This window comes from Leptodactylus fuscus, chromosome 11, assembly GCF_031893055.1.
Source record: "Leptodactylus fuscus isolate aLepFus1 chromosome 11, aLepFus1.hap2, whole genome shotgun sequence".
In the NCBI taxonomy this organism is placed as follows: Eukaryota; Metazoa; Chordata; class Amphibia; order Anura; family Leptodactylidae; genus Leptodactylus; species Leptodactylus fuscus.
Window position 1 is genome coordinate 248,804 of NC_134275.1, and position 24,384 is coordinate 273,187.

Below are 24,384 nucleotides of genomic sequence, written 5' to 3' on the forward strand. Positions count from 1 at the left end.
TCTGACATCCTAGTGACCACACAGTATGGCTGCCATCATGTACCAGAGATTACACATCTGTCTATGTATATAGTATATAGTGAGGGCACAGGCTGTATACTGGGCTGTGTGTGACCCCTGACATCCTAGTGACCACACAGTATGGGCTGCCATCATGTACCAGAGATTACACATCTGTCTATGTATATAGTATATAGTGGGGGGCACAGGCTGTATACTGGGCTGTGTGTGACCCCTGACATCCTAGTGACCACACAGTATGGCTGCCATCATGTACCAGAGATTACACATCTGTCTATGTATATAGTATATAGTGAGGGCACAGGCTGTATACTGAGCTGTGTGTGACCCCTGACATCCTAGTGACCACACAGTATGGCTGCCATCATGTACCAGAGATTACACATCTGTCTATGTATATAGTATATAGTGGGGGCACAGGCTGTATACTGAGCTGTGTGTGACCCCTGACATCCTAGTGACCACACAGTATGGCTGCCATCATGTACCAGAGATTACACATCTGTCTATGTATATAGTATATAGTGGGAGCACAGGCTGTATACTGGGCTGTGTGTGACCCCTGACATCCTAGTGACCACACAGTATGGCTGCCATCATGTACCAGAGATTACACATCTGACTCTATGTATATAGTATATAGTGAGGGCACAGGCTGTATACTGAGCTGTGTGTGACCCCTGACATCCTAGTGACCACACAGTATGGCTGCCATCATGTAGCAGAGATTACACATCTGACTCTATGTATATAGTATATAGTGAGGGCACAGGCTGTATACTGAGCTGTGTGTGACCCCTGACATCCTAGTGACCACACAGTATGGCTGCCATCATGTACCAGAGATTACACATCTGTCTATGTATATAGTATATTTCTATGTATATAGTATATAGTGAGGGCACAGGCTGTATACTGGGCTGTGTGTGACCCCTGACATCCTAGTGACCACACAGTATGGCTGCCATCATGTACCAGAGATTACACATCTGTCTATGTATATAGTATATAGTGAGGGCACAGGCTGTATACTGGCTGTGTGTGACCCCTGACATCCTAGTGACCACACAGTATGGCTGCCATCATGTACCAGAGATTACACATCTGTCTCTATGTATATAGTATATAGTGAGGGCACAGGCTGTATACTGGGCTGTGTGTGACCCCTGACATCCTAGTGACCACACAGTATGGCTGCCATCATGTACCAGAGATTACACATCTGTCTATGTATATAGTATATAGTGAGGGCACAGGCTGTATACTGGGCTGTGTGTGACCCCTGACATCCTAGTGACCACACAGTATGGCTGCCATCATGTACCAGAGATTACACATCTGTCTCTATGTATATAGTATATAGTGAGGGCACAGGCTGTATACTGGGCTGTGTGTGACCCCTGACATCCTAGTGACCACACAGTATGGCTGCCATCATGTACCAGAGATTACACATCTGTCTATGTATATAGTATATAGTGAGGGCACAGGCTGTATACTGGGCTGTGTGTGACCCCTGACATCCTAGTGACCACACAGTATGGCTGCCATCATGTACCAGAGATTACACATCTGTCTCTATGTATATAGTATATAGTGAGGGCACAGGCTGTATACTGGGCTGTGTGTGACCCCTGACATCCTAGTGACCACACAGTATGGCTGCCATCATGTACCAGAGATTACACATCTGTCTCTATGTATATAGTATATAGTGAGGGGCACAGGCTGTATACTGGGCTGTGTGTGACCCCTGACATCCTAGTGACCACACAGTATGGCTGCCATCATGTACCAGAGATTACACATCTGTCTATGTATATAGTATATAGTGAGGGCACAGGCTGTATACTGGGCTGTGTGTGACCCCTGACATCCTAGTGACCACACAGTATGGCTGCCATCATGTACCAGAGATTACACATCTGTCTCTATGTATATAGTGAGGGCACAGGCTGTATACTGAGCTGTGTGTGACCCCTGACATCCTAGTGACCACACAGTATGGCTGCCATCATGTACCAGAGATTACACATCTGTCTATGTATATAGTATATAGTAGGAGCACAGGCTGTATACTGGGCTGTGTGTGACCCCTGACATCCTAGTGACCACACAGTATGGCTGCCATCATGTACCAGAGATTACACATCTGTCTATGTATATAGTATATAGTGAGGGCACAGGCTGTATACTGGGCTGTGTGTGACCCCTGACATCCTAGTGACCACACAGTATGGCTGCCATCATGTACCAGAGATTACACATCTGTCTCTATGTATATAGTATATAGTGAGGGCACAGGCTGTATACTGGGCTGTGTGTGACCCCTGACATCCTAGTGACCACACAGTATGGCTGCCATCATGTACCAGAGATTACACATCTGTCTATGTATATAGTATATAGTGGGGGCACAGGCTGTATACTGAGCTGTGTGTGACCCCTGACATCCTAGTGACCACACAGTATGGCTGCCATCATGTACCAGAGATTACACATCTGTCTATGTATATAGTATATAGTGAGGGCACAGGCTGTATACTGGGCTGTGTGTGACCCCTGACATCCTAGTGACCACACAGTATGGCTGCCATCATGTACCAGAGATTAAACATCTGTCTCTATGTATATAGTATATAGTGAGGGCACAGGCTGTATACTGAGCTGTGTGTGACCCCTGACATCCTAGTGACCGCAGTATGGCTGCCATCATGTACCAGAGATTACACATCTGTCTATGTATATAGTATATAGTGAGGGCACAGGCTGTATACTGGGCTGTGTGTGACCCCTGACATCCTAGTGACCACACAGTATGGCTGCCATCATGTACCAGAGATTACACATCTGTCTATGTATATAGTATATAGTGAGGGCACAGGCTGTATACTGGGCTGTGTGTGACCCCTGACATCCTAGTGACCACACAGTATGGCTGCCATCATGTACCAGAGATTACACATCTGTCTCTATGTATATAGTATATAGTGGGGGCACAGGCTGTATACTGGGCTGTGTGTGACCCCTGACATCCTAGTGACCGCAGTATGGCTGCCATCATGTACCAGAGATTACACATCTGTCTCTATGTATATAGTATATAGTGGGGGCACAGGCTGTATACTGGGCTGTGTGTGACTCTGACATCCTAGTGACCACACCAGTATGGCTGCCATCATGTACCAGAGATTACACATCTGTCTCTATGTATATAGTATATAGTGAGGGCACAGGCTGTATACTGAGGCTGTGTGTGTGACCCCTGACATCCTAGTGACCACAGTATGGCTGCCATCATGTACCAGAGATTACACATCTGTCTATGTATATAGTATATAGTGGAGGGCACAGGCTGTATACTGGGCTGTGTGTGACCCCTGACATCCTAGTGACCACACAGTATGGCTGCCATCATGTACCAGAGATTACACATCTGTCTATGTATATAGTATATAGTGGGGGCACAGGCTGTATACTGGGCTGTGTGTGACCCCTGACATCCTAGTGACCACACAGTATGGCTGCCATCATGTACCAGAGATTACACATCTGTCTATGTATATAGTATATAGTGGGGGCACAGGCTGTATACTGGGCTGTGTGTGACCCCTGACATTCTAGTGACCACACAGTATGGCTGCCATCATGTACCAGAGATTACACATCTGTCTATGTATATAGTATATAGTGGGGGCACAGGCTGTATACTGAGCTGTGTGTGACCCCTGACATCCTAGTGACCACACAGTATGGCTGCCATCATGTACCAGAGATTACACATCTGTCTCTATGTATATAGTATATAGTGGGAGCACAGGCTGTATACTGGGCTGTGTGTGACCCCTGACATCCTAGTGACCACACAGTATGGCTGCCATCATGTACCAGAGATTACACATCTGTCTCTATGTATATAGTATATAGTGAGGGCACAGGCTGTATACTGGGCTGTGTGTGACCCCTGACATCCTAGTGACCACACAGTATGGCTGCCATCATGTACCAGAGATTACACATCTGTCTATGTATATAGTATATAGTGAGGGCACAGGCTGTATACTGGGCTGTGTGTGACCCCTGACATCCTAGTGACCACACAGTATGGCTGCCATCATGTACCAGAGATTACACATCTGTCTATGTATATAGTATATAGTGAGGGCACAGGCTGTATACTGGGCTGTGTGTGACCCCTGACATCCTAGTGACCACACAGTATGGCTGCCATCATGTACCAGAGATTACACATCTGTCTATGTATATAGTATATAGTGAGGGCACAGGCTGTATACTGAGCTGTGTGTGACCCCTGACATCCTAGTGACCACACAGTATGGCTGCCATCATGTACCAGAGATTACACATCTGTCTATGTATATAGTATATAGTGGGGGCACAGGCTGTATACTGGGCTGTGTGTGACCCCTGACATCCTAGTGACCGCAGTATGGCTGCCATCATGTACCAGAGATTACACATCTGTCTCTATGTATATAGTATATAGTGAGGGCACAGGCTGTATACTGAGCTGTGTGTGACCCCTGACATCCTAGTGACCACACAGTATGGCTGCCATCATGTACCAGAGATTACACATCTGTTTATGTATATAGTATATAGTGGGGGCACAGGCTGTATACTGGGCTGTGTGTGACCCCTGACATCCTAGTGACCACACAGTATGGCTGCCATCATGTACCAGAGATTACACATCTGTCTCTATGTATATAGTATATAGTGAGGGCACAGGCTGTATACTGGGCTGTGTGTGACCCCTGACATCCTAGTGACCACACAGTATGGCTGCCATCATGTACCAGAGATTACACATCTGTCTATGTATATAGTATATAGTGGGGGCACAGGCTGTATACTGGGATGTGTGTGACCCCTGACATCCTAGTGACCGCACAGTATGGCTGCCATCATGTACCAGAGATTACACATCTGTCTCTATGTATATAGTATATAGTGGGAGCACAGGCTGTATACTGGGCTGTGTGTGACCCCTGACATCCTAGTGACCACAGTATGGCTGCCATCATGTACCAGAGATTACACATCTGTCTATGTATATAGTATATAGTGAGGGCACAGGCTGTATACTGGGCTGTGTGTGACCCCTGACATCCTAGTGACCACACAGTATGGCTGCCATCATGTACCAGAGATTACACATCTGTCTCTATGTATATAGTATATAGTGGGGGCACAGGCTGTATACTGGGCTGTGTGTGACCCCTGACATCCTAGTGACCACACAGTATGGCTGCCATCATGTACCAGAGATTACACATCTGTCTCTATGTATATAGTATATAGTGGGAGCACAGGCTGTATACTGGGCTGTGTGTGACCCCTGACATCCTAGTGACCACAGTATGGCTGCCATCATGTACCAGAGATTACACATCTGTCTATGTATATAGTATATAGTGAGGGCACAGGCTGTATACTGGGCTGTGTGTGACCCCTGACATCCTAGTGACCACACAGTATGGCTGCCATCATGTACCAGAGATTACACATCTGTCTATGTATATAGTATATAGTGAGGGCACAGGCTGTATACTGGGCTGTGTGTGACCCCTGACATCCTAGTGACCACACAGTATGGCTGCCATCATGTACCAGAGATTACACATCTGTCTATGTATATAGTATATAGTGAGGGCACAGGCTGTATACTGGGCTGTGTGTGACCCCTGACATCCTAGTGACCGCACAGTATGGCTGCCATCATGTACCAGAGATTACACATCTGTCTATGTATATAGTATATAGTGGGGGCACAGGCTGTATACTGGGCTGTGTGTGACCCCTGACATCCTAGTGACCACACAGTATGGCTGCCATCATGTACCAGAGATTACACATCTGTCTATGTATATAGTATATAGTGGGGGCACAGGCTGTATACTGGGCTGTGTGTGACCCCTGACATTCTAGTGACCACACAATATGGCTGCCATCATGTACCAGAGATTACACATCTGTCTCTATGTATATAGTATATAGTGGGGGCACAGGCTGTATACTGGGCTGTGTGTGACCCCTGACATCCTAGTGACCACACAGTATGGCTGCCATCATGTACCAGAGATTACACATCTGTCTATGTATATAGTATATAGTGGGAGCACAGGCTGTATACTGGGCTGTGTGTGACCCCTGACATCCTAGTGACCACACAGTATGGCTGCCATCATGTACCAGAGATTACACATCTGTCTATGTATATAGTATATAGTGAGGGCACAGGCTGTATACTGAGCTGTGTGTGACCCCTGACATCCTAGTGACCACACAGTATGGCTGCCATCATGTACCAGAGATTACACATCTGTCTATGTATATAGTATATAGTGGGGGCACAGGCTGTATACTGGGCTGTGTGTGACCCCTGACATCCTAGTGACCACACAGTATGGCTGCCATCATGTACCAGAGATTACACATCTGTCTATGTATATAGTATATAGTGAGGGCACAGGCTGTATACTGGGCTGTGTGTGACCCCTGACATCCTAGTGACCACACAGTATGGCTGCCATCATGTACCAGAGATTACACATCTGTCTATGTATATAGTATATAGTGAGGGCACAGGCTGTATACTGGGCTGTGTGTGACCCCTGACATCCTAGTGACCACACAGTATGGCTGCCATCATGTACCAGAGATTACACATCTGTCTCTATGTATATAGTATATAGTGAGGGCACAGGCTGTATACTGAGCTGTGTGTGACCCCTGACATCCTAGTGACCGCAGTATGGCTGCCATCATGTACCAGAGATTACACATCTGTTTATGTATATAGTATATAGTGGGGGCACAGGCTGTATACTGAGCTGTGTGTGACCCCTGACATCCTAGTGACCACACAGTATGGCTGCCATCATGTACCAGAGATTACACATCTGTCTATGTATATAGTATATAGTGGGGGCACAGGCTGTATACTGAGCTGTGTGTGACCCCTGACATCCTAGTGACCACACAGTATGGCTGCCATCATGTACCAGAGATTACACATCTGTCTCTATGTATATAGTATATAGTGAGGGCACAGGCTGTATACTGAGCTGTGTGTGACCCCTGACATCCTAGTGACCACACAGTATGGCTGCCATCATGTACCAGAGATTACACATCTGTCTATGTATATAGTATATAGTGAGGGCACAGGCTGTATACTGGGCTGTGTGTGACCCCTGACATCCTAGTGACCGCACAGTATGGCTGCCATCATGTACCAGAGATTACACATCTGTCTATGTATATAGTATATAGTGGGGGCACAGGCTGTATACTGGGCTGTGTGTGACCCCTGACATCCTAGTGACCACACAGTATGGCTGCCATCATGTACCAGAGATTACACATCTGTCTATGTATATAGTATATAGTGGGGGCACAGGCTGTATACTGGGCTGTGTGTGACCCCTGACATTCTAGTGACCACACAATATGGCTGCCATCATGTACCAGAGATTACACATCTGTCTCTATGTATATAGTATATAGTGAGGGCACAGGCTGTATACTGGGCTGTGTGTGACCCCTGACATCCTAGTGACCACACAGTATGGCTGCCATCATGTACCAGAGATTACACATCTGTCTCTATGTATATAGTATATAGTGAGGGCACAGGCTGTATACTGGGCTGTGTGTGACCCCTGACATCCTAGTGACCACACAGTATGGCTGCCATCATGTACCAGAGATTACACATCTGTCTCTATGTATATAGTATATAGTGAGGGCACAGGCTGTATACTGGGCTGTGTGTGACCCCTGACATCCTAGTGACCACACAGTATGGCTGCCATCATGTACCAGAGATTACACATCTGTCTCTATGTATATAGTATATAGTGAGGGCACAGGCTGTATACTGAGCTGTGTGTGACCCCTGACATCCTAGTGACCGCAGTATGGCTGCCATCATGTACCAGAGATTACACATCTGTTTATGTATATAGTATATAGTGGGGGCACAGGCTGTATACTGAGCTGTGTGTGACCCCTGACATCCTAGTGACCACACAGTATGGCTGCCATCATGTACCAGAGATTACACATCTGTCTATGTATATAGTATATAGTGGGGGCACAGGCTGTATACTGGGCTGTGTGTGACCCCTGACATCCTAGTGACCACACAGTATGGCTGCCATCATGTACCAGAGATTACACATCTGTCTATGTATATAGTATATAGTGGGGGCACAGGCTGTATACTGGGCTGTGTGTGACCCCTGACATCCTAGTGACCACACAGTATGGCTGCCATCATGTACCAGAGATTACACATCTGTCTCTATGTATATAGTATATAGTGGGGGCACAGGCTGTATACTGGGCTGTGTGTGACCCCTGACATCCTAGTGACCGCAGTATGGCTGCCATCATGTACCAGAGATTACACATCTGTCTATGTATATAGTATATAGTGGGGGCACAGGCTGTATACTGGGCTGTGTGTGACCCCTGACATCCTAGTGACCACACAGTATGGCTGCCATCATGTACCAGAGATTACACATCTGTCTATGTATATAGTATATAGTGAGGGCACAGACTGTATACTGGGCTGTGTGTGACCCCTGACATCCTAGTGACCGCAGTATGGCTGCCATCATGTACCAGAGATTACACATCTGTCTATGTATATAGTATATAGTGAGGGCACAGGCTGTATACTGGGCTGTGTGTGACCCCTGACATCCTAGTGACCACACAGTATGGCTGCCATCATGTACCAGAGATTACACATCTGTCTATGTATATAGTATATAGTGAGGGCACAGGCTGTATACTGGGCTGTGTGTGACCCCTGACATCCTAGTGACCACACAATATGGCTGCCATCATGTACCAGAGATTACACATCTGTCTATGTATATAGTATATAGTGGGGGCACAGGCTGTATACTGGGCTGTGTGTGACCCCTGACATCCTAGTGACCACACAGTATGGCTGCCATCATGTACCAGAGATTACACATCTGTCTATGTATATAGTATATAGTGAGGGCACAGGCTGTATACTGGGCTGTGTGTGACCCCTGACATCCTAGTGACCACACAGTATGGCTGCCATCATGTACCAGAGATTACACATCTGTCTATGTATATAGTATATAGTGAGAGCACAGGCTGTATACTGGGCTGTGTGTGACCCCTGACATCCTAGTGACCACACAGTATGGCTGCCATCATGTACCAGAGATTACACATCTGTCTCTATGTATATAGTATATAGTGGGGGCACAGGCTGTATACTGGGCTGTGTGTGACCCCTGACATCCTAGTGACCGCAGTATGGCTGCCATCATGTACCAGAGATTACACATCTGTCTATGTATATAGTATATAGTGGGGGCACAGGCTGTATACTGGGCTGTGTGTGACCCCTGACATCCTAGTGACCACACAGTATGGCTGCCATCATGTACCAGAGATTACACATCTGTCTCTATGTATATAGTATATAGTGGGGGCACAGGCTGTATACTGGGCTGTGTGTGACCCCTGACATCCTAGTGACCACACAGTATGGCTGCCATCATGTACCAGAGATTACACATCTGTCTATGTATATAGTATATAGTGAGAGCACAGGCTGTATACTGGGCTGTGTGTGACCCCTGACATCCTAGTGACCGCAGTATGGCTGCCATCATGTACCAGAGATTACACATCTGTCTATGTATATAGTATATAGTGGGGGCACAGGCTGTATACTGGGCTGTGTGTGACCCCTGACATCCTAGTGACCACACAGTATGGCTGCCATCATGTACCAGAGATTACACATCTGTCTCTATGTATATAGTATATAGTGGGGGCACAGGCTGTATACTGGGCTGTGTGTGACCCCTGACATCCTAGTGACCGCAGTATGGCTGCCATCATGTACCAGAGATTACACATCTGTCTATAAGCGACGGTTGGAGACGTCCTCTAAGTATAATTGTGTAGCTTTGATGGGTGAATATTCTGCTCTCAGTAGCCCGGTATCACAAGGTAATGTAAGGAATAAGGACTTTGCTGCAGCTTTTGCTCTGTGAACTCTTTGGTGGTTTCCAGGATCTATTTAGTCGTTTTGGTCGGTGTATTTTGAGTATTGCTGACATTCTTACCAATAGTTTTAGGTTACGTTACAGATCATGTTATTGCATTTAGAATAATCCTAGAGGTTTATAGAAAGGTGTCAGAGACAGAAAATCAGATTTTGTTACTGTAGAAATGAATCTTTGTACATTGGCCGCTGTAACATAATATCTATATTTAATGAGGTTTTTGGAGATCACAGTTGAGGTTATTGGTATCAGATTGGTGGGGGTTCAACACCCAGACCCTCCGATTACTTATATATAAGTCACACGACCGGAAGGATCTCTGCTGAGATCCCCATTCTTGAGATGGATGCAAGTCCCAAAGGTGGAACCCATATCTACCACACATTTATGGCCTGTCCTGAGGATGTAGTGTAAACGTGTCCGATGGGGAAACCCATCCATCTGGAGGAAAGTTGATCTTTAACTTTTTAGGTGACTTTTTGGGGCTTTGGAACCAATTTTGAAAACAAATTAAAGGGCTTTTCCTGGATTTTCTTTCCTTGCACTATCAGTACTGCACATAACAATATGGAGGTTCAAGCGATTGTAGGAACTTTAGTTTGGAGTTCAGTCCTGGAGCTCCAACATACCCCCAAACCACAAGGACTTGAATAGATGTGTAAAATCCCTGAAAACCAATAGATTTGTAAGTTTTTGCATTGCCATGTTTTGTTCAAATTTTAATATTTGGGGACCTCTGTAATGGGATTCTTCCTGAAAGCCATAAAATCCTGCAGTTTGATTGGTTAAAGGGTAAGGCTGGTTCATTCTGCCATCAGTGACTTCTCACGTGAATTACTCCGCAGTCACATGACCGCGTTATGTGTCTTGGTATAAACATCATGTCAGGAGGGGACTCCTATCAGTATAGTTATCTAGAATACCAGGAGTCTCTGCCTTTCACAGCAACATACTGTCCCATAGTGATGATATTCCTGGACGGTATGTCGCTGGGCGCAGGATACATAACTATTATTCTAGGAGTCCCTTTCCCGATAGGACCAATAAATCCAGTGCACACATGGACCAAGTTTCCCGGTGTGAGCTCTCACCAATGCAGAGAATAAAGGGGCTGCAACATTTTCAGCTTTTGCTATAACTGTGCTGCCAGGTGTGTTATCATACAGCAACAGACATTAACGGTGGCAGAGTAATGCAGCGAAGTGGAGCGCTCTTCGTCTGTGTCCGGTCTCATTGACTCACATTACAACCACCGTCTTCTGTCTTGTTTAAGGGGCGTTCACACTACCATTGGAAGTCCTCTGTGGTGGGGTCCATTAAAGAAGAAAAAAAAGACACCTATCATAATGCACATTAATGGCTGTTAATATACCGCACATTTTTAGAGCAGTCGGTTGGTAGAACTGATGGACATCCGTCTTAGGTCCATCAATTGGAATGGTGCCTAAATAGCTGACCTGTTATTTAATGTCTGTGTCGGATCAGAGCAACGGACATTAAGTAATAGTAATGTGAAGCTACCCGAATGCTCATGGGTTTATGACAGAAGTAAAGCATGTGATAAGAAAGTCTGACTACTGTTACACGAGTATACTTCTGTAAAACCTGACCTGTTTCCATGTGGTCTATTCTGGTGTAATGAAGTGAGACTTGCTGATCTCCCACATTGTAAACCAGTCTGAATAAGCTCTTAAAACCACAATGAACATTCAGTGTATGTGGTAAAGAATACAGTATCCATAATAAGAGAAGTAAACAAAGTACGAGCATAATGACGACAGGCCCGAGGAAAGCCCAAGAATAGAAAATGCTTTAAAGTACAAAACTTCCTTATTCATGCAAACAGGAGGAATGAGTGGGCGCAACTTGTATCACGTAAGACTTGTGTAAGGTTAGGGCACACACCACCACTCCATTCATATGGGCTACCCGGGGGTATTTGGGTTCTGATCCCTGAGACACCGGACGTTGGACTGACAGCGAACAGGAACGTATGCCTTATCTTAAGACGTGAGAGATCCGAGAGGAACGCCTTTACAAATATTAAAGGGTCAGCCAGATAGGTGATGAAAGTGCGATCTATCAAGGTTTTCATAGAAGGAAGGTAAAGAACAAATGATTCCCATTTTCTGTCCAGGTTCTATGAGGTTCTTTGGCCATCTAAGAACCAGGATTGTGGAGTTTGTAGGCCAGTCCTCTGTCTCCTCTGTCTTTGATGTCCATTTGTTTTGCATTATTTTATAATAACGGACAAGGATAGAGCATTTCCATGTGTCGGCCCGCGTTTCATGAATTTGAGGACTCCACAGCGTGATTACCTGATACCCAGGTCTTTATGTGCCTAGTATAGGATCAGAGACTTTCTCCCGCCATTCCCTTCAGTCTATTTTACTTTCCCTCAGACCCCCCCCCCCCCATTTTTCTTCTTAGTGTGTTATACTCTTAGCTCTTGTTAAACAATCCGATTTTAATGGTGTAGGGCACAAGGTCTCGCCTGTTTTATTGCTGTATTTTTGTTTTTCACTTCCTTATATACATAGACTGATTTCAGGAAACTGGACTCAATATTCAGAGTTTTATAGACTAGCACCACATATTGTTATAAGGATTTTCAGCCCTAAACCCCTCCAACATGTAGTTGCCATTGATCCCACGATTACACTATGGCTTATGCGGCTGCTGCATTCTTTGGCTGTTCTGTTTGTGAACTACTTTCTTTTTATTGCCAATGGGAAATTTTCATTGAGATAAAAAAAATCAGTAAAATAAGTATTGTTACAAAGCCAACTTATGGCTGCAACCACATCATGTATCACATCAGCAGGTTAGCTATGGTGAACACACCCGTAGCAAACAAATAGGGATCTAGAAGTGGCACTGTGGTGGAGGCCTTGGCGCTGTGGTTTATCCTTGGCACTGTGGTTTATACTTGGCGCTGTGGTTTATCCTTGGCGCTGTGGTTGAGGCTTGGCGCTGTGGTTGAGGCTTGGCGCTGTGGTGGAGGCCTTGGCGCTGTGGTGGAGGCCTTGGCGCTGTGGTTGAGGCTTGGCGCTGTGGTTTATACTTGGCGCTGTGGTTTATACTTGGCGCTGTGGTTTATACTTGGCACTGTGGTTTATACTTGGCGCTGTGGTGGAGGCCTTGGCACTGTGGTTTATACTTGGCGCTGTGGTTTATACTTGGAGCTGTGGTTTATACTTGGCGCTGTGGTTTATACTTGGCGCTGTGGTTTATACTTGGCTCTGTGGTTTATACTTGGCGCTGTGGTTTATACTTGGCGCTGTGGTTTATACTTGGCGCTGTGGTTTATACTTGGCGCTGTGGTTTATACTTGGCGCTGTGGTTTATACTTGGCTCTGTGGTTTATACTTGGCGCTGTGGTTTATACTTGGCGCTGTGGTTTATACTTGGCGCTGTGGTTTATACTTGGCGCTGTGGTTTATACTTGGCGCTGTGGTTTATACTTGGCGCTGTGGTTTATACTTGGCGCTGTGGTTTATACTTGGCGCTGTGGTTTATACTTGGCGCTGTGGTTTATCCTTGGCGCTGTGGTTTATCCTTGGCGCTGTGGTTTATACTTGGCGCTGTGGTTTATACTTGGCACTGTGGTTTATACTTGGCGCTGTGGTTTATACTTGGCGCTGTGGTGGAGGCCTTGGCGCTGTGGTTTATACTTGGCGCTGTGGTTTATACTTGGCGCTGTGGTTTATACTTGGCGCTGTGGTTTATACTTGGCGCTGTGGTTGAGGCTTGGCGCTGTGGTTTATACTTGGCACTGTGGTTGAGGCCTGGCGCTGTGGTTGAGGCCTTGGCGCTGTGGTTTATACTTGGCGCTGTGGTTTATGCTTGGCGCTGTGGTTTATGCTTGGCGCTGTGGTTGAGGCTTGGTGCTGTGGTTGAGGCTTGGCGCTGTGGTTTATACTTGGCGCTGTGGTTTATACTTGGCGCTATGTTTGAGGCTTGGCGCTGTGGTTGAGGCTTGGAGCTGTGGTTTATACTTGGTGCTGTGGTTGAGGCTTGGCGCTGTGGTTTATACTTGGCGCTGTGGTTTATACTTGTTGCTGTGGTTTATATTTGGCGCTGTGGTTTATATTTGGCGCTGTGGTTTATATTTGGCGCTGTGGTCTATACTTGGCGCTGTGGTCTATACTTGGCGCTGTGGTCTATACTTGGCGCTGTGGTTTATATTTGGCGCTGTGGTTTATATTTGGCGCTGTGGTTTATATTTGGAGCTGTGGTTTATATTTGGAGCTGTGGTTTATCCTTGGCGCCGTGGTTTATACTTGGAGCTGTGGTTTATACTTGGCGCTGTGGTTTATACTTGGCGCTGTGGTTTATATTTGGCGCTGTGGTTTATATTTGGAGCTGTGGTTTATCCTTGGCGCTGTGGTTTATACTTGGCGCTGTGGTTTATACTTGGCGCTGTGGTTTATACTTGGCGCTGTGGTTTATACTTGGCGCTGTGGTTTATACTTGGAGCTGTGGTTTATACTTGGAGCTGTGGTTTATACTTGGCGCTGTGGTTTATACTTGGCGCTGTGGTTTATACTTGGCGCTGTGGTTTATACTTGGCGCTGTGGTTTATATTTGGCGCTGTGGTTTATACTTGGCGCTGTGGTTTATACTTGGCGCTGTGGTTTATACTTGGCGCTGTGGTGGAGGCTTTTAGTGTTTTTCTTTTGTATATCATTTGTATGAGAGTGAAATAGTGACCTGTTCATAGTTTGTAGACCATGGGTTATTTAACCCCTTCCTGACATACATCTCAATAGTACGGCAGATGTCAGGGCAGAGTGGGTGCCACAACTGCTGGGTCTGATCACATTCCCTTAGTTTGCTGTTTCCAAACGTATATACAGAGAAGTTCCAGTCGTCCCTCTTTCCCTAGAACACAAATAAAAATAAGCGCGGACAGTGGACGCTGTATTAACAAAACCCATAAGAGAATGCTGCAAATATGTTTTATTTTTTTCCTAAATTCCCCCCTTTCTGATTTTTTTAAAGTCTTTTTTGCTTTTCAGTACATAGTATGGAATATTAAGCACTAGCACTATTGCTAGGTTCACACCTGTGTGGGGTTTCCGATTTTTGGGTCCGCTTGGGGATCCAAAGAATGGACACCCAATGCACTTAAAAAAACGGTTAGTTTGGACCCCATAGGCTAAAATGGGGCCTGCTGCGTATGTGCCCAAAAAATACATTTTTAAAGCAGACTGGGGAACAGAAACCCTGAATGGTCAGCAATCGCAGATCTGTCCTGCACACAATACGCAGGGAGTAAAAAATAAATAAATAAATTGAAAAACAAAAAAAATTGCTGCTGGGGCAAAGGGTTAAATGCGCAGTCCTCCAGGAAATGTTCTTTATCACCCCATTCACGCACCCCGGGGTAATTGGCACAGATACCTCTGGCCAGTCCATAGCACAAATCTGATTTTGGGGACTTCTGCTTGAGGTTGCCTGAAATATTTTGTTATGTCCTGTTTAAAAGCTGCGTGTTTTAGGTATATACTATAGGTATATAGGTATATACAGGGAAACTGATAGTAGGCAGGAAGTAAATGCAGAAAAGCACCGCCAAATCCTAAACTACAGTTACTATGTTACACAACCAAGTCAATAAAGGAAACCTGTGACTCAGTCCATGGCAGACACCTTGCCGTGAGTCAGACACCTGTCAGTATGGAGACACATTGGAGCACATTACAATATTCAGTCTGTGAGATTGGCCGGACGCAGGACATACCTGAAACAATAGTCTCTACGATAGGAATGATTCTCCCTGCTATGGGAAGTCAATTATTAATCATTGTCATTGCCCCATAAGCAAAAGGATGGAGGAAAAGAGTCACCAATAAGTAATAGAACCTGTGGGGCAGATGACTGTAAGTGCTAGACCCTAGTGGAGATTTGGCTCCATTCACATGTCCCTGTGCACCGTCCGATGGGCCGTGTCATTGTATTGGATCAGAAGTCCATATGGAGTTAAGTTCATCACAATATACAATTGGATACTACTCAGAGTATATGTTTCTGCAAAGTCAGCCCCATGTTGGATGCACACTTGTCATGTACATGGGGACTTGGGGGCAGTTATCTAGATCAGATGGCGGAGCCCGGGCACGATTTTCTTCTGACAAACTTTAAGTGATCCACTTTAAAACTTTCTTTACAACCTTATATGATACTTAAGAAAATGCCAAAATTTGGCACATTTTTTGGTTCACAGTGGTGCAGGTTAGGCCAGCTCCCATTAAGCCACACCCCTTTCATATAAGTTTTTTATGGCACAAATTACCCCATAATTCTGAACCATTTTACTTATTAAATACCCCTAACATTTTATAATACAATATAAGCAGATATTTAATACTAGCCTCTTCCCGCGACTACGTCTGTGGGTTGTTGTTGTTGTTGTTGGTGATCCGCCTATATTTGGCAAAATGCGTGGTGTAGAACAGCCGGTGCCCGCATTTCGGCTCTGCTACATAATGTGAATATGCGCAGCAGACCCAGCGGTATGTACATCCCTATGGAGAGCAAAGTAAGCCGTGCTACAATGCTGCCTCAGCTCTGCTACATCAGTCAATTTGGATTACAGGGGTTGTCTTCTGTCAATGTGTGAGCAGCTTTTGTGCTGGAAAGGGCTGAACGGCTGTTGCTGACGTCTGCCACAGTTCACCCCCCCCCCCTCCATCAGAGGCCAAACACCACATTCCACTGTCTTATGCACACAAACTGAACCCCCCATACAACTCCTCTTGCCCACACACAGCCTGCATGTGCTGCACTCTCCTGACCTTCCATGACACTCCATTGTGAGCGGCTACCACAGTGCCCGATACAATCGTGCATGTATGTGTGTGTGTGTGTGTGTATATATATATATATATATATATATATATATATATATATATATATATATCTCCGCCCACACCATAGCGTGAGGGCAGCAGCAACTCCATTCTGTGTTACGTACAGACACTGCCGGTCTCCGCCATAATGAACACAATTGTATTAGCTAGCCTGATAACTGGGAGAACAGAAGACGAGTTCAGAAATGAAAGCAGCTCCTCTCCCCTATCTGACAGCAGGACCTAGGTCATGTGGTGCAGACACAGGAATAGCTAGAAACACAGGCTTGCTCCCGTGCACTTAGCCCCTCCTCCCTCAGAGCAGCAGATACATAAAGTAAGATAGTGGACAAACCAAGCAGTTTTGCTGAAGCAATGTATTTAGGAAAAGTCTTACATCCACATTAACAAGCAGTATAGATAGGAGCCTTGTGATGGGACTACCCCTTTAAATCGTTGATAGCGGTCGTGAAGCCATGTGTTTTACCAGGCTAAAAAGTAGCCTATGTTTCAGTCCAGGGTACAATCTATGTATGTGGCCAATTTCATGCAAATCCGTTCAGCCGTTTTTGCGTGATTGAGGAACAAACATCCATTTATAATATTAGGATAGGATAGGATTAGTAGGATAGTAGGAATTTATAATATTAGTAGGAGGATTAGTAGGATTATAATATTAGTAGGATAGGATAGGATTAGTAGGATAGTAGGATTATAATATTAGTAGGAGGATTAGTAGGATTATAATAGTAGGATAGGATTAGTAGGATAGTAGGAATTTATAATATTAGTAGGAGGATTAGTAGGATTATAATATTAGTAGGATAGGATAGGATTAGTAGGATTATAATATTAGTAGGAGGATTAGTAGGATTATAATATTAGTAGGATAAGATAGGATTAGTAGGATAGTAGGATTATAATATTAGTAGGAGGATTAGTAGGATTATAATATTAGTAGGATAGGATTAGTAGGATAGTAGGATTATAATATTAGTAGGAGGATTAGTAGGATTATAATATTAGTAGGATAGGATAGGATTAGTACGATTATAATATTAGTAGAAGGATTAGTAGGATTATAATATTAGTAGGATAGGATTAGTAGGATAGTAGGAATTTATAATATTAGTAGGAGGATTAGTAGGATTATAATATTAGTAGGATAAGATAGGATTAGTAGGATAGTAGGAATTTATAATATTAGTAGGAGGATTAGTAGGATTATAATATTAGTAGGATAGGATAGGATTAGTAGGATAGTAGGATTATAATATTAGTAGGAGGATTAGTAGGAATATAATATTAGTAGGATAGGATAGGATTAGTAGGATAGTAGGAATTTATAATATTAGTAGGAAGATTAGTAGGATTATAATATTAGTAGGATAGGATTAGTAGGATTATAATATTAGTAGGAGGATTAGTAGGATTATAATATTAGTAGGATAGGATTAGTAGGTTAGTAGGAATTTATAATATTAGTAGGAGGATTAGTAGGATTATAATATTAGTAGGATAGGATAGGATTAGTAGGATTATAATATTAGTAGGAGGATTAGTAGGATTATAATATTAGTAGGATAGGATAGGATTAGTAGGATTATAATATTAGTAGGAGTATTAGTAGGATTATAATATTAGTAGGATAGGATAGGATTAGTAGGATAGTAGGAATTTATAATATTAGTAGGAGGATTAGTAGGATTATAATATTAGTAGGATAGGATAGGAGGATTATAATATTAGTAGGAGGATTAGTAGGATTATAATATTAGTACGATAGGATAGGATTAGTAGGATAGTAGGAATTTATAATATTAGTAGGAGGATTAGTAGGATTATAATATTAATAGGATAGGATTAGTAGGATAGTAGGATTATAATATTAGTAGGAGGATTAGTAGGATTATAATATTAGTAGGATAGGATAGGATTAGTAGGATTATAATATTAGTAGGAGGATTAGTAGGATTATAATATTAGTAGGATAGGATAGGATTAGTAGGATAGTAGGAATTTATAATATTAGTAGGAGGATTAGTAGGATTATAATATTAGTAGGATAGGATAGGATTAGTAGGATTATAATATTAGTAGGAGGATTAGTAGGATTATAATATTAGTAGGATAGGATAGGATTAGTAGGATAGTAGGAATTTATAATATTAGTAGGAGGATTAGTAGGATTATAATATTAGTAGGATAGGATAGGATTAGTAGGATAGTCGGAATTTATAATATTAGTAGGAGGATTAGTAGGATTATAATATTAGTAGGATAGGATAGGATTAGTAGGATTATAATATTAGTAGGAGGATTAGTAGGATTATAATATTAGTAGGATAGGATAGGATTAGTAGGATAGTAGGAATTTATAATAGTAGGAGGATTAGTAGGATTATAATATTAGTAGGATAGGATTAGTAGGATAGTCGGAATTTATAATATTAGTAGGAGGATTAGTAGGATTATAATATTAGTAGGATAGGATAGGATTAGTAGGATAGTAGGAATTTATAATATTAGTAGGAGGATTAGTAGGATTATAATATTAGTAGGATAGGATAGGATTAGTAGGATTATAATATTAGTAGGAGGATTAGTAGGATTATAATATTAGTAGGATAGGATTAGTAGGAATTTATAATATTAGTAGGAGGATTAGTAGGATTATAATATTAGTAGGATAGGATAGGATTAGTAGGATAGTAGGAATTTATAATAGTAGGAGGATTAGTAGGATTATAATATTAGTAGGATAGGATTAGTAGGATAGTCGGAATTTATAATATTAGTAGGAGGATTAGTAGGATTATAATATTAGTAGGATAGGATAGGATTAGTAGGATAGTAGGAATTTATAATATTAGTAGGAGGATTAGTAGGATTATAATATTAGTAGGATAGGATAGGATTAGTAGGATTATAATATTAGTAGGAGGATTAGTAGGATTATAATATTAGTAGGATAGGATTAGTAGGAATTTATAATATTAGTAGGAGGATTAGTAGGATTATAATAATAGTAGGAGGATTAGTAGGATTATAATATTAGTAGAAGGATTAGTAGGATTATAATATTAGTAGGAGGATTAGTAGGATTATAATATTAGCAGGAGGTCAACACAAACCCCATACTTTTTTTGTTGTTGTTAATTTTCTATCTTTTATTTTGGATGTGTTTTTGCTTCCTTTAATCTTCCGCTGTCTTATCTAGTTTGACCCGCTTGCCCAGCGTCTGTGACTTACACATGTGACACCTATGAATATAACATAACTAGATATGGAAGTGAGACCTGGGACCAAAAAAAAAAATAAAAAAAATCAGATGTCGTTTATTTCCTCATGGGAACTCCCAAAAAAGAAACCTCACTGTGACGTGACTTTCTGACTCCATTAGATCTCACGTTCTGTAGGGTCGGTTTCTCTATGGCCTTACATACTTATGACATACATATGACCTTACATACTCTGTGTGGGGTGAAAGGGAATTTGTTAGAAAAGGGAATTTAAAAAAACTTTGATGTTTTTGTCACAGGATTGTAGTCTCTAAGGTTTTTGAGATTTTGCTTCTTAGGGCCCTTTTTATTAGTGGGGTTAACCACAATGTCTTTTTGCATTATTTTTAAAGGGGTTGTCCCGTTTTAGCAAATAAATGTTACTACTGGTATAATAAAAAGTTATGCAATGTTACAAAATACTTTCTGGACCAATTCCTCATGGTGGGTTTATTTGTTTGCTTCCGGGGGATAAAAATCAGTCCATGGTCATGGGATGGGCAGTCCGTGGTCATGGGATGGGCAGTCCGTGGTCATGGGATGGGCAGTCCGTGGTCATGGGATGGGCAGTCCGTGGTCATGGGATGTGCAGTCCGTGGTCATGGGATGTGCAGTCCGTGGTTATGGGATGTGCAGTCCGTGGTCATGGGATGGGCAGTCCGTGGTCATGGGATGGGCAGTCCGTGGTCATGGGATGGGCAGTCCGTGGTCATGGGATGGGCAGTCCGTGGTCATGGGATGGGCAGTCCGTGGTCATGGGATGGGCAGTCCGTGGTCATGGGATGGGCAGTCCGTGGTCATGGGATGGGCAGTCCGTGGTCATGGGATGGGCAGTCCGTGGTCATGGGATGGGCAGTCTGTGGTCATGGGATAGGCAGTCCGTGGTCATGGGATGGACAGTCTGTGGTCATGGGATGGATACAGCGGTGCACAGTGCTTTACAGTCACAGTACAGGGACCAGACCTAGAATTCACCGATGTTACAATGACACACAGAACAATGTATTCTCATATACAGGATTGTGCCAATATAGTATAAATTGTAACATAGTATTAGAAAAAAAAATGCCTAAATAGAAACCAGCCCCCTGGTACAGAAACAGCCCCCTGGTGCAGAAACAGCCCCCTGGTACAGAAACAGCCCCCTGGTACAGAAACCAGCCCCCTGGTACAGAAACAGCCCCCTGGTACAGAAACCAGCCCCCTGGTACAGAAACAGCCCCCTGGTGCAGAAACAGCCCCCTGGTACAGAAACCAGCCCCCTGGTACAGAAACCAGCCCCCTGGTACAGAAACCAGCCCCCTGGTACAGAAACAGCCCCCTGGTACAGAAACAGCCCCCTGGTACAGAAACAGCCCCCTGGTACAGAAACAGCCCCCTGGTGCAGAAACAGCCCCCTGGTACAGAAACAGCCCCCTGGTACAGAAACAGCCCCCTGGTACAGAAACCAGCCCCCTGGTGCAGAAACAGCCCCCTGGTACAGAAACAGCCCCCTGGTGCAGAAACAGCCCCCTGGTACAGAAACAGCCCCCTGGTGCAGAAACAGCCCCCTGGTACAGAAACCAGCCCCCTAGTACAGAAACAGCCCCCTGGTACAGAAACAGCCCCCTGGTACAGAAACAGCCCCCTGGTACAGAAACCAGACCCCTGGTACAGAAACAGCCCCCTGGTACAGAAACCAGCCCCCTGGTACAGAAACAGCCCCCTGGTACAGAAACAGCCCCCTGGTACAGAAACCAGCCCCCTGGTACAGAAACAGCCCCCTGGTACAGCCACTTCAATGAGAAGGTTATTGCGGCTGAAAAACAGAGGGGTGAAATGTAAAATCCTGTCCAGACATGGCAGTGTGCCCTTCAGTAGCCCCTACATGTGTACTGTGTGATGTATCACCGATCCTAGCCCCGGGCAGTAACAAGACGCTGCCATTGTAGAATAAGTGGCCGTGGGCTGGATATGATGTCACGATTCCTTCCTGTTTCCTTTACTCTGCTTTATTATTGTAATTGAAGTATTGAAGAGTCCTTTAAGTGTTTAGAGGCTGAATCTTGGGTAAGCGATAATGGATCGCAGCATGTTATTGCCAAGTGGTTAATGGCCAAATGAGAAAGCCCAAGCCTCGTTCCAATAACATCTCTTGTATGAGATCATGGCAGAGAATGTCAAGGGTTTCTTATCCGAGGCGGCTCACCAAAACAATGACATTGACGTCTGTTTTTAAGATTTTCTGGAGTGAAGAGGACAAGTCAGCCGAGCGTATGTCTAAGACCTGCTACATAGCCGTACCGGTGCTTACATGTGTGTTTACGTAGGTGCGTCTTCTGATGCCTATGGCGACATAGCGATTGTGGAGCATGGAGACATTGCAAAGAAGATCTTTATTTTTCAATCTTTATAAAATTTTGGAAATAAGTTACAAAACAGAAATCCGCAGACCCCATAGATTATAATGGGGTCGGTCCGTGTGGTTTCCGCACAAAATATGCAGAGAGAAAAGTGTTGCTTGCAGGACTTTTCTCTTCACATGTTTCGTGCAGATACCGAGTGGAAACCACACAGACCCCATTATAGGGTCAGCGGGTTTCCCAGGTAACTACTTTTTTTTTATGCCTATAGGTTTCCATTTGGGAGGTCCCCAAACGGAAAACCGAATACAGATGTGAAGCGGGCCTTAAGGGTGCATTCAGACTACGTAACGCCGGGCGTGTATGAGAGCCGTACACGCCGGCATTACGGCAGACTGCCGAACACTTCCCATTCACTTCAATGGGAGCGCTCGTAACAGCGGCGTTTACGAGCGCTCCCATTGAAGTGAATGGGAAGTGTTTGGCAGTCTGCCGTAATGCCGGCGTGTACGGCTCTCATACACGCCCGGCGTTACGTAGTCTGAATGCACCCTTACAGTGTTATTGCATAAACAATGAGCCTTCCCAATGTTGTTAGAATTGTAGGTTTTGCTTTGTCATGAGCTTGTTCTTCATTGTGTAACTTGCCATTACAGTGCTACAGATATCAATCTTCTTTATTCTCCTCCGCAGGAATATACTCTTTCTCTGGCTGTTTCAGAACATACCTTACAAGAAACTTCCATCCCTAAGCTGAGAGTGGTGTCGCACATCCCTGAAGATGCCATAAATGACACATTATCTAAAAAGTATTAAGTGAAAGAGAAGAGCTTGAAGATCTCTGGTCGTCTGCGAAACGTGATGACGGCCTGGTCCATGGTCAGAAAACTGGAAATGGAAAAGAAGAGGCCGTCCAAAGAAGATAGGGCGGCTGCAAATGAGATGGACTACTCACAAGACCTTGGAGACTGCAGCGAATCTGATGAATGGACCAGCTCAGAGAGTGAAGCGGAACAGCAAGGAGGCCGGAGCGGCATTGGGAATTATGTTAATACACTTTTTCAAGGGATGGACATTGCAAGTAAGCCCCACAGACAGCTTTGTAGATCACCGTGTCTGGATCGTCCCAGCTTCTCACAGAGCAGCATTCAAGTTGTGCCCGAGCAGCAAGCAAAGCTGGAAGATACTAAAAGTAACCTGGACAAGGAGTATCAGGCCAAGATGGACTTTGCCCTAAAGCTGGGATACAGTGGGGAACAAATCCAAGCTGTCCTCAACAAGCTGGGTGCAGAAGCTCTGATCAATGATATCCTGGCCGAGCTGGTGAGACTGGGAAATAAGGGAGATTGTGAAGCGCAGAGCGGCGGAGACGTCGTCACCAACAGCCTTGTACCCAGGGGCCCCTGCACCAAAGAAATTGCAAGTCCTGAATTATCCTTGGAAGATGAAGTTGTTGACAACACAGACAACCTCAGACCCATTGTCATTGATGGAAGTAATGTGGCCATGAGGTTGGTTTCTGCCTTCTATTTAGCACTGTATGTGCTCATACCCATGACTGTCTTACTGCAACATCTGAGCTGTACAAAACTATAATACGGCGCTCCTAGAAGTTTATGGGGCGCTGCTGTATTTCCTTAGGCTTCTGATTTCATGCAGAGTTTTTCTTTTTTCTCTATTAGATTTTGTTGGAATCTGACAAAAAGAATTCCTGTTCCCAAAGTATCCTCCCTACAAATCCTTCTTCAGGGGTGTAATAATCTGCATCCTACAGTGCACACACACCATA

General features: G+C 44.1%; 1 protein-coding gene across 1 annotated transcript in view; it reads left to right on the top strand.

Moving 5' to 3' along the window:
• The window catches only part of ZC3H12B (zinc finger CCCH-type containing 12B), a 67,150-nt gene that overhangs the window by 37,171 nt on the left and 5,595 nt on the right, over nucleotides 1–24,384 (top strand). Inside the window, exon 2 of the mRNA XM_075260579.1 lies at nucleotides 23,289–24,106. Coding sequence (XP_075116680.1) covers nucleotides 23,457–24,106 — 650 coding nt within the window. The 5' untranslated portion in view covers nucleotides 23,289–23,456. The remainder of the gene's footprint in view (nucleotides 1–23,288; nucleotides 24,107–24,384) is intronic.